We start from the raw sequence: 12,280 nt of genomic DNA on the forward strand, positions 1-12,280 counted from the left end.
ACGCAGTAAGTGCTTTGGATCTGGAATGCATTGCCTGAGAGTATAATAATAGCAATCGCTTATTGTCACAAGTAGGCTTGAATGAAGTTACTGTGAAAATCCCCTAGTCGCCACATTCCGGCGCCTGTTCTGGGAGGCCGGTACAGGAATTGAACCCGTGCTGCTGGCCTTGATTTGCATTACAAGCCAGCTGTGTAGCCTACTGTGCTAGTATGGTGAATACAGATTGATTGGAGGCATTTAAGAGGGAATTCTATTCTATTTAACATCTTTTCCCAAAGGTGAAACAACAGCGCCTATACTTCCTCAGGAAACTAAGGAAATTCGGCATGTCCACATTAACCCTTACCAACTTTTACAGATGCACTATAGAAAGCATCCTATCGGGCTGCATGACAGCCTGGTATGGCAACTGCTCGGCCCAGGACCGCAAGGAACTTCAGAGAGTCGTGAATACCGCCCAGTCCATCACACAAACCTGCCTCCCATCCATTGATTCCATCTACACCTCCCGCTGCTGGGGGAAAGCGGGCAGTATAATCAAGGATCCTTCCCACCCGGCTTACTCACTTTTCCAACTTCTTCCATCGGGCAGGAGATTCAGGAGTCTGAGAACACGCACGAACAGACTCAAAAACAGCTTCTTCCCCACTGTCACCAGACTCCTAAATGACCCTTTTATTGACTGACCTCATTAACACCCTGTATGCTTCAACCGATGCCAATGCTTATGTAGTTACATTGTATATCTTGTGTTGCCCTATTATGTAGTCTCATGTATTTTCTTGAATTGTTTAATTCCCTTTTCTTCCATGTACTGAATGATCTGTTGAGCTGCTTGCAGAAAAATACTTTTCACTGTACCTCGGTACACGTGACAATAAACAAATCCAATCCAAGGTAGAGGAGTCTTAAACAAGAGGGCACACGTTTAAGGTGAGAGGGGAGTGATACAAAAGGGTCCAGAGGAGCAATGTTTCCACACAGAGGGTGGTGAGTGTCTGGAACAAGCTGCCAGAGGCAGTAGTAGAGGCGGGTACAGTTTTGTCTTTTAAAAAGCAATTGGACAATTACATGGGAAAGATGGGTTTAGAGGATATGAGCCAAATGCAGGCAACAAGCTTAGTGGTAAAAACTGCGGCATGGACAAGTTGGGCCGAAGGGCCTGTTTTCATGCTGTGAACCTCTGACTCTAATTGGACCATTATCTGAAAAGGAAGAATGAGGCAGATGATTGGGAAAAGGTGGGTGAATGGCCTCAGGTGAATTGCTCCTTCATAGAGCCAGCACAGGCACAATGGGCCGAATGGTCTGCTCCTGTTAAATGTGCTGTAACCATTCCTTGATTCTGATCTAAAACTCATTTAATTAACACAAGACAAATTCAAAAAATTATACATAACATTAATGGAAAAATATTTTGTTTATTTAAGTTAAGCGCGTTGCAAATGCTATGTGTTAACACTGCAGGCGGAGCGTTCGAATCCAGATGGTCTTTGAAATTCTAGCTCTGAATCAGATTAATTAAGCAAGGTATATTTCGGAATATATTGTTGAGAAGTGCATGTGGGCGTGCTTTTATTGACAAGGGAATGCTCGATGCTGACCCTGAATATTAAAATAGAAGTGCGACCGCCCACATTATTAATAAAGAATTCCGATGCTCCAGATAATTGGCCTTTAAACAGGCAATATTTTATTGACCAACTTTGCAGTCTCCGAGATTTGCTTCTTTGCTAAATTTCAATTCAACAGTTGAATTTACGCGGCGAGATATTATTTTGTGGTTACAAACACTGATTGACATTCGGGCCGGGCCGGGGGGGGTGTAGGTTTATCTTTCGACAGCATGTTTGAGATGTTCGCCCGTACACTGCGGGCCAAATGCCCCTGAGCGCCGCGTCCCGTTTATCGTCGGCGAGAAACGTTGGCAGCTCCACACGGTACCAACCGCCCGTCAGCGGCTCACCATCGCCGCAGCGCCGGCCACAGCAGCGAGGCGGCGGTGCGCGGCTCCCTCCGACTCACTCGCTCGCATGCGCGGGGCCGACCGGGAGTTGTAGTCCGTGCCGCGTGCGACGGCCATCTTAGCCAAGGGAGCGCTCGGGCGCCGAAGACTACACGCCCCAGAGCGCACCGCGGCAACTCTTTTTGGGGGGGTGGGTGCGCGAGGAGAGGAAAGCAAACCAACCCCCCTCCTCGACGTCCACCGCCCCCTCCCCAGAGCAGTTGTTGTGAAGAGCGTCGTCGTTGTTTCCCCCTCCCCCCACATACACATACCCACCCACCCTGAGTGAGCGGCTTGCAAAAAAAAAATCACAAATAGGCAGCCTCTTCTGACTGCGCGGTTCTTTGCACGTCGGCGGTTAGGCATAAGAAAATAAAAGCGGCGAGGAGGGAAAAGAGCGGTTGCTGCGGCTAATGACGTCAGTTGCCCTTTGGCCCTGTTTTCATGATGGCCGTTTGCGTCGCCTAGAAGCCCGGGGATCTGCAGAGTGAGAAGAGCAAGCGAGCAGGCCGCCCTCCCTCTCCAACTGCGCCCAGCCGCCTTCACTGCTCCACACACACAGAGATTGTGCGTGGAAACCATCGAGCTCCTGTTTTGTGTGTGGGGAAATTCGGACAAAAAGAAAGGGAGTCGCCACCAAGAGAGAGGGAAGAGGGTAAAGAAAATGAAAGACAAGCAGAAGAAGAAGAAGGACCGCACGTGGGCTGAGGCTGCCCGCATGGTAACTAAAAAAAACTAAGCCGTTCGAGATGTTCACCCCCCCATTCAGAGCCATCTGAAATGGGTTCATGACCCGATGGGAGGCGGGCGCTTGGCTCCTCTAACAATAATAATGTAGCAATCAAAACTCACCCGGCACATGTTTATCCTGTGTGTGTATGTATGTCTATGTGTGTGTGTGTGTGTGTGTGGTAGGGGAGTCCTGTCTGTGTCTCTGCCACCAACGCACCCGCATCTCCTGCTAATACTTAATATTTCAAATGTCTCTCACGCTCCCCTCCCCCTCCCCCATCGCCTCCCTCATCAGGGGTTAAAGTTTTAGAGGCGACTATGTGTGTATGTTTTCCAGTTTTTTTGTGTGTGTTTGAATGCATTTCTCCAAATGTGCATGTGAGCATTTTTATGAGCATGCTGTAAATGCTACACATCGACATGGTGAACGTCAGTTATCCGTGTTGTGTGCATTTTCTTTTTGCTGTTGTACAGTAAAAGCTAATGTTGGGGCACAGGAAGAGAAAACGCTAGCTGTCCCTGTCTCTCCCCCCCCCCACGCGTTGTTAGTGGCGCCTGTGGTGAAATTTAATATGTGGTGTATTGTAGCCAGTGATTCTTGCTTTGTAGTGTCTAAAGCAGCCCATAGCTATGCAGACAAGGGTTCCTGCCCATAAATGAATTACACGCTGTGTAATGTAACTAGTTGGGTTATGTCCGAGGCTTGTCTCCAGCGTGATCGTCACGGCATGCTTGAAAGTTGTGAAATTTAGCTTTCGGTCGCTTATGGAGCGTTACTGCTGTTTGCGATCCCCTCCTCGCCCCCGTCACTTAATCCTGAAGCGTACGTCGTTCTACAACTAAATTTGATTAGTATTACAGGCGGTTAAAACAATCTTCAAAATGTCTTCGGTATTGTTAAATTTGGATCATTGGATGTTGAATGAGCAACAAAACCTGTGTCATAAGATTGTGTGACATGTTTTATTTAGCCACATTATATTGTCATTGTGCTTTCTACATTATACGTTCTCAGTAGCTTTGCTGACAAATGGAAGTTCATGTACTGTATCAGACCATCCATACAATGATTATTTTGAACATCAATTTGAACAACTTGAAGTTTATAGGTTTCAGATTAATCGTAGGTTTATAGGTATTAGTAAATGATAGAATATTAAATTAATGAATAGGAAATTCTTAGTGTACAACTTTTAAGCAACATGGTCAAATCTTAAATGTGAATCATTAGATGTAGATTAGGCTGCTGCAGTAAGCTTCTGCTTACATAGTCTTTGGCAGGAAGGCATCCCATAATGCTGTATGTTTTCTAGAAAATGCTTCATACGAATAGGACAGTAACTCAATCTATTGGGATTTCACGGTCTTTGTTAAAGCTTTTTATTTCCTGTGCCTTTTGTACAGCATTGATTTCAAAGAACAGTTTTTCAATGTTGAATCAAGAATGGCTACCACTGTGGTTCCTATTTAATGTTGTCAGGATATGTACAGGGGTTGGTTTAGCACAGGGCTAAAGAGCTGGCTTTTAAAGCAGACCAAGGCAGGTCAGCAGCACAGTTCAATTCCCGTACCAGCCTCCCCGAACAGGCGCCGGAATGTGGCGACTAGGAGCTTTTCACAGTAACTTAATTTGTAGCCTACTTGTGAAAATAAGCAATTTTCATTTCATTTACATTCTAAACTTCTTTTAGATTACTGCCTCATAATGACCACCATCATACAAACAATGTAGTGAGTACCCTTGTAGCACATAATAGGAAGGTTTGTCAGCGTGTTATTTAATTTTAAAGTGCACGCAATGTGATACTTTTGGAGGCATCAAGAAACGATTTCATAATTTCTGACAGAAAAAATAAAGTTATTCACTTTCCCATATGATGCAATTCCATAATTATTTTCAGCATGGTGCTTGTATTGCCCTCCTCTCAATATTCTTATGATTTAATGGAGAATCCCGCAATCCATAAGAAAGGCTAAAATGGCGGTCATATCTCTGAACTAAAATTCTGTCTCTTAACTTAAGTTACAAGGAAGCAACTGTGCTGAAGTGTTTCTCTTGTATCCTTGTTATGTATTTTTAGTTGTCTGTTATCCTTTTCCTTCCTCCAGGGCAATTATAAGAACCGAGCATCAGGCAATCCATCTCTACCCCTAACACAATATTTTATTTTATTTGTCTGATGCCTGCATTGGTATCCCTTTCCTTTTCAGATACTGAAACAGGTTTACGTGGGAATGGGTGTCCAGTGACGTCAAATCAGTATTCTGGGGATAGTAATAGTAACCATTTGTTACAAGTAGCAACACCAGCATGCAACATGGTGGCAGACAACAAGTTCACCGTAGAAGCAATTAAATGTTTTGTATGTTAGTTTTTAAGTTAAATTCTTCGAAAAATTATTTATTTTATTAAATCATAGTGGGCTTACTGTCACTGAGTTAGATCTGGAATGGGCGGTGTGTTTATTTAGTAAATTTCTGATTGCCTATTTAGGTTGACACTTACAATCAGGCACTATATGCCAAATTACTACCATCATTAAAATTGGTTTTGCTGTTGCTTCTGAAACTATTGCTGTAGACTTTCAAAATCTGATGGGAAACTTCTATATTTTCGTTACTTTGTGGCCGGTTATAATTGTGAAAAGCAACACTGTGACTGCTTTTTTATTTTACATAATGTAATTGAGACAGAGTTTGCTGTCAAGGTAACATTGGGTTCATGGCGCTTTCCATTATTTATGCATAAATTGTACAGCAACATGGGCGGGGCGGTTGGGGGAGATCACACAGATAAAACTGAACATCATTAAGTTGCTGTCTGAATTGCTCCATTTCGCTGTTAGCATTGCAAAATGTCAGCCTGCTGTCTGGATTACCACTGAGATGTGAATAGTATTAAGTCGCTGTATTTGTGTGGTAGATACAAATTAAACTTGCTGCAGGAAAGTCTAATTCAATTCAGTCTAAGTACACTCTTTTTGTCATAAGTGTTAATTACTGCAAAATAGATTTTTGGGCACTGGAAATTAGCTAGAATAGGTGTGGAGTCTCATCCATCACATTTAATTGTTGGAGGTTTTCTAAATATAACATTTAATTTTTATACTATTCCTTTCTGTCACACTTCTCTCAAATTATACATTCTTTCCCTCTTTTTGAAAAAAATCTCCCTTTCTGATCCTGATTTGACATTCATCCTCTCTAGTTTGCACTTCCTCCTTGGATTGGATTGGATTTGTTTATTGTCACGTGTACCGAGGTATAGTGAAATGTATTTTTTTGCGAGCAGCTCAACAGATCATTAAGTACATGGGAAGAAAAAGGAAGAAAAGAAAATACGTACAAGAAAATAAATCCTTGATTCTGCGCTGTTTATTTCATAATCCTTCACCCTGATTGAGGAGACTTACAGTTGCTTACCTTTTGCATTCCGGTTTCAGTTATCCACTTTCTCTTGCTGCATGATTATCCACTCGCAAGTTCAGTAATTTGCCAGATATAAACTTAAAAAAACACAATTGCAAGAGCAAGTTTAATTTAACAAATGTTTGAAATGATCTGCTGCAGAGACTTAAGCCCTGTTCTCTTGGGTTTTGATTTTTTGAATGTTCTCAAATCCAAATGTCATAATTAGTCAAACTTGAATAACAGTTTTTATCCTATAGTTAAAGAAATACATTTTGGGAGACTTTGGCCAAACTTTGGCTCATCCTTCTATTTAAAAGAAAAAACCTGTTGTTTCCATCTAGTCAGCATCTAACTGCTTGAGTGATTCTGGAGATTTTGGTCCCACTACTCTAGCTGGAAAATCCTTCCAACTACTAATTATTTTATATTAAGAAATGCTTCCTAATGTCGTTCCTAAACTCGCTTTGTGCAAATTACTTGCCTTCCCCTGTCCAGCAGCCCTAATTTAACTTGCAGTATTGCTCTGGATTAACCTTTATTACACCCAGGAATTTGTATACCTCTGTGGCTCTGTTACATTTGCCTGCTTTCAAGCCTAGAGTACAAGCTTTCTTAACTTCATCTCATAATTCAACAATCTGACGCAAGGGATTTGCTTTGTATCCCACTCTGCCACTCCCAGGGGTTGGCTGTCCTTTCTGTTTTTATCAAAACTGCATGAGCTACTTAGGAGACGGCTTCAGCATTAGTGGCATTTTTGAAATGTCTCGGGTAAATGCAGAAATTGACTACTGCCATTTTCATTTGTGAAGAAACTTAAAGCAGTACTTAAAAAAAAACGTCGTACTGTGGATTGCTGGAAACATTCCCATTTAACATATCTTCTGCCTTAATAGTTGTGCCACTATTATTGCTGTCTAACTTAAGTAGGTTTCAGAATTTGTCACATTAGCTTATGCTTTTGATGGGATTGGTTATACAATACAAATTAACACTGACAAATATTACTCTTCAATGTGCTGGATGACTATATATCAGCATTACTCAGCAATAAACGAGAAGGGTGTTAAGTTAGGTGAACATCAATTGTGCTGAATTCCAGACTCTGGCAGAATTGTAGAATTGTTACTGTATAGAGGAAGCCATTTGGTCCATCATCTCTGCACCAGCTTTCTTCATGAGAAATCACCTAGTACCATTCTCCTGCCTTCTCCCTGTAGCCTTGCACTTTTTTCACTGTCAAATAAACCAATTCCTCCTTGAACGTCTCATTTGAACTTGCCTCCATCACACTCTCAGACAGCATGTTCCAGATCTTAACCACTCTATGTGTGAAAAGTTTCTACTATGTCACCGTTGTTTCTTTTGCCAATTAGCTTAGATCTGTGCCCTCTCGTTCTTGATCTGGGAGCAGGTTTTTCCCTATCTACTCCAGACCCCCCGTTATCTTGAATACATCTATCAAATTTCCTCCCGACCTTCGCCAAGGTAACCATTTCCAACTTCTCCAGTATATCTGTTTTACTGAAGTTCTTTATCCATGGAACCATTCCCATGAATCTTTTCTATATTTTGTGTAATATCTTCACATCTTTGCTGAGCTGTGGTGCCCAGAACTGGACGCAAGTACTCCAGTTGAGAGTTTGGTACAAGTTTAACAGAATCTCCTTGCTTCTTTTGTCTATGCCCCTATTAATAAAATTAGGATACTATTAACATGCATCGACATCTTTGGAACTGAATTAATTATATGAAATAAATAGCATTGTTTTAGAATTGAACATATTCCATATTGATCGGAAACCAGAATTTAAATGCCACAATATGTTTAAATGATTGCCCGAAACTGCCTTTCATGGTGTTCCCGATAAAATACTTAATATATCAACAAAATTCATGAAAATCGGTGTTGGATATTCCCTTAATGTTCCAAACCTTGCAAAATAATATCTTTCAGTTGTTAAATTTCTCCTAAGGCTACAATTACACTGCCCCTGTAGCTGTGAGGTGTAGCCAAAAATACTAGAATTTTACAATGGACTGTGCCCATCTGCAACTCAGAACTGCCTGTTTGGAGAGAGAAAATTACTTATATTCTCAAACTGATTTGAATATTTATACTCAATTTATGAAAGTGCTGCAGAAGCGCACTTGGGGATACTAAGCCAGACTGGAGTTGAATTGATGTAGAACCTAAACTGAGATGGTTTCCTGGAGGAACATTGTTTGGTGTCGGGTTGGGTCTTAATGGGGTTCCACAGCCAGACTTTTGGTGCACATCTGACACTGCTGATTAACATGAACCCAGAGCCATCAAATAAATCCGAATAGAGGACTGTAGTCAATATTTTTCTCTTCATACTTCCTGTAGTGGGGCTGGTTAGCTCAGTTAACTAGATGTGGTTCAGAATAGTGCCAACAGTACGGGTTTCTCCCATTTTGGCTGAGCTAGACGTGGGGACCACAAGGCCTCATCTCTTCCCCCCCCCCCCCAAAACCATCGCTGACAACTGTCAAGAAATTGGGCTAGGATGAAGCATCAGCAGTAAATGAGCCAAGGACCAACCCTTGGGCAGAGCACCTGTGAACAAATCCCTTGTAGCATTTAGCATTCACTTTGTCAACATTTTACATTTAGTACTTCTGTAGTTGGTCTCAACGAAGAACATTTGTGCTCATTTCATGAGTTTAATGTACTAAAGCTAAACTTTTTTCAAAATTAGTAATTTTTGTAACTTGTAATTCTATTATTTATAAGAGAATTAATTTTGAGCAATATGAACATGATCTAAACCACAAAAGCTCTAAATCAAGGTGATTTGCTCCTAGACCTTGTCAGAAGTCATGTTAAAGGCTTGTTGAATTCTCCCTTCGTTCTTGCCATCTCTATTTATAGCACAATTTAGAGTTGCGTAACATGTACATTATACTGAGCTGGATAACATTAAAACAAATATTCTCTACCTCTCAAGTATCAGATAATGTCTAGATTTTATCAGTTGAGCATGGTTAATTTTGATATTTTCATGACCATAGCAGATTCCATTAATCTCGAACTGTCTAGTTGAAGCAATGTATTGTTATTGTATATGAGCACTATTGTTCTTCGTGTAGGGCATAAGTGTTTGATAACCTTTCTGCACTGGTCTTTAGTTGTAAAGCATCTTATTGGGGGTATGGAGGAGCAGGATTGTAGTTTAAATAGGAAACATGTGGGTATGGTTTTACTATTGTTTTATGTGGTTGTCTGTAGATCTGGATTTGTCAACTCTAAATACTTTTTGTCTGGGAGTAATATGTTTTATAGTATTACTGATTTGACATGTGAATTTTGAAAAGAGCAATAAATGAATTGTAGTCTTTCTCTGACTAGTGTGATCTTTAGTTTTGATTTTTCTAAGACTCATTGCTCAGAAGGGAATTTACATGATTGTGTGTTCTGAATCAGCAAGCGAGAAATGTATACCACCAACTCCTGCACCCTGCCCCCCTTACCATCTTGCCAATTTTCCCATCATTTTAATGTGGAATTTATTTCTAAATGCGCACAAACATGTCTATTTGTATACAAATCCGTAGTTTACTGTTGTGGAAAAGAGAGGGTCAGTGAATGATGTATATTTCCAAAGAATAAAAAAGGGAATACATATATAAAAGGCCAGACAGTAAAGTTCAATATTTTGACTATTTCTTAAGCAGTGTTTTCTTCATCTGCAGCAGGTAGATAAATAAATGCAATAATTACATAAAAGGTCTTTGCAAACAATTTTCTGTCCCTTCTGTTTTGGAGTGGCTTTTTAGAGGGACAAACTAGAAATACATATCTTTAATTTCCTGTTTACATCTTTCTTCATCAAATATCACTACAAGGATACTTAAACTAAACTTGTAATGACATATTTTAAATTCCAAACTGTCCTCCAAATTTGAATAACGACATAATCCTTCCAAATGTTTGTGTATGCGAGAAATTATTGCCTTCGAGTTCTGTGTAAACATAAAATCACGATAGACATTGAGAATGCTTTTAAAATATAAAGATTCTCTGCTCAAATTTATAATTGTTTACCATTTCATTTTTACCCTGCTATGAATGACCTCTTGAAAATGACTAAACAGTTTTTCATTTAATTTGTCACGAGCAACATAATAGGAAATCTGAGATGTATGGCAGGACATTTTTCAAAATGTAATATTTCGCGTGTCACTTGTGCAAATTTGTCATACTTAAAAACTGACCTGAACTTTGATTGTGTAACGGAGCTGCTGACAAATGAATTTAGAAAGGTGCAACAGTTGCTAAAATTGACCCTAACATGTGACCCCAACACAATTGCATTTTTGCTGTAGAATATTAAACTAAGCATTGCATGGTGTAATTCTCCTGTCCTTCTAAAATAGTATATCCTCTGACTTGTAGCAAACAGTGCCAGAGAAAATCTTTGTGTTAAATGATTGGGGATGCATGAAAAATTACCGTAGCTGGATTTCAGGACATTTTCTTGAATGTTTGAAGCTTGGGTTCTTCAAATCTGAACTACTCATTTTGGCACAGAAAAAGTAACCACATCCATGTGCAATTTTGAGATTTGTTGAGAACCAAAAGATTAATCTACGCTGGTGAAATTGTCTGGAATACGATAAACACTTTAGTACCCTCTTCCTGACTTCTCTTCCTTCCAACAGACTACTTTTCAAATAAATTTGGCAGCTTGTCTTTTAATCAGTATTTTCTGATCTTTGTAATTAACTACTGACATTACAACTCCCAAAACTAGGAAATGTAGCAAAATGTTGAAGATTAGTTTTCTTTTCAGGCAGTGACTCATTGGGTAATGAATGTTTTGAGTAGTTAGTATATAGATTGTTGGAGATTTTCTGAGTTCCCTTGGATTACTATCGAATGACTCTCTTAGCAAATTTTGGTTTGATGATTCTTTGAGAACTGAAATGTATTTATTCTAAAATCGTATTTTGAAAGGAGAAAAAGTGATCCTTGTTTTAAGTGAAACAATTATAAATGCATTTTATGGGTTTGCTTAAGGTACCCTGAGAATTGAAATCTTGAGCCCTGCTGGATGAAGCACTACGTTGGGTTAAATTTGCAGTGGCGTTTTAATGGAATGTTGCCTGATGCTTCTTTACAATAGTGCTAATGAAATGTAGACTGTCTGGTTGTACAACTGAGGAGATTGCAAACCAGGAAAGATAATTAACCCTTTCAACCTGCTTTTAAGATTGGATTCTTAACAGATCTGCTCAATTTAGTCCATGTCGTTTTGTGATGCATTTTGTTTCTGTCTTCAAAGTGGGTGACATGTGCACATATTTTTTCCCCTTATTCCTGTGGGGAAATACCTCACTTGCATTTGGGACCTCCCCTGACTGCACAGTTTGCATCATGAACACACTGTACTTTACATTAAATGCTACTTATGACTGCATTCAGTTAGGGTTATTTATGTTGTGGTATATCTGGGACTTGATGTTTTCCAATAATGGTCTTGCAGCACAGTTGCAAATATATATTCTGAAATAATATACAAAACAGATTAATCTGAAGAGAGATGACAGATTAACATTAATTGGAGACCTTTCAGCAGTACCCAAGCATTTTGTATCCAGCGTTTGGATTACAAAAATGGTAGAGTGAAGCCCTCATGATTCTGAATAACTTTAGTTTCCAGAACAGTGCCAAGAACTGTCAAACCCTCAATTCTTTTCCTGACAGTTTCATTAGTAACATCCAGAAGTCTTAACCAATATTACCAGCTTTATAAAGAAAACTGACAATCAGTTATTTCAGTCCCTGCATATTTGTCCGACTCGTCTTCAGTCACTGTGTTCTAGATATACATCAGCGAGGCTAAACAGTATGCACGTAGAATTTAATTATGTTCGTTCAATGTTACTGCTGTTGGAATGATTCATAGTGCTTGTGAATTGTTAGACCCCATGCTCTTTGCATTATTGTTTTCTGTAACACCAAACTTGGGTTCTGGGTGCAAGATAATGGCGAAATATTTTGGCATGGAGCATTTACTTTATCAAAACCGTAGCTAGATATCTTGGAATAGCCAGGCTCTTGATGTTTCGGAAATCAACATGCCAAAGTTTTGGCAGTAAATG

General features: G+C 39.9%; 1 protein-coding gene across 11 annotated transcripts in view; it reads left to right on the forward strand.

Moving 5' to 3' along the window:
- The first annotated feature begins 2,243 nt into the window (after nt 1–2,243).
- The window catches only part of LOC119969593 (polycomb group protein ASXL1-like), a 134,926-nt gene continuing 124,889 nt past the window's right edge, over nt 2,244–12,280 (forward strand). For 4 of the 11 annotated variants that reach the window (XM_038803396.1, XM_038803393.1, XM_038803395.1 and 1 more), the window contains exon 1: nt 2,245–2,729. Coding sequence is in view for 7 of the 11 variants with exons in the window: in XM_038803393.1 (XP_038659321.1) it covers nt 2,673–2,729 (57 nt within the window). In the remaining 4 variants the exon portion in view is untranslated. Of the gene's footprint in view, nt 2,730–12,280 lie in introns of all 11 variants that reach the window. The other 7 variants (XM_038803398.1, XM_038803399.1, XM_038803402.1 and 4 more) reach the window with 3 other exon arrangements.

Source organism: Scyliorhinus canicula, chromosome 7, assembly GCF_902713615.1.
Source record: "Scyliorhinus canicula chromosome 7, sScyCan1.1, whole genome shotgun sequence".
Lineage (NCBI taxonomy): Eukaryota > Metazoa > Chordata > Chondrichthyes > Carcharhiniformes > Scyliorhinidae > Scyliorhinus > Scyliorhinus canicula.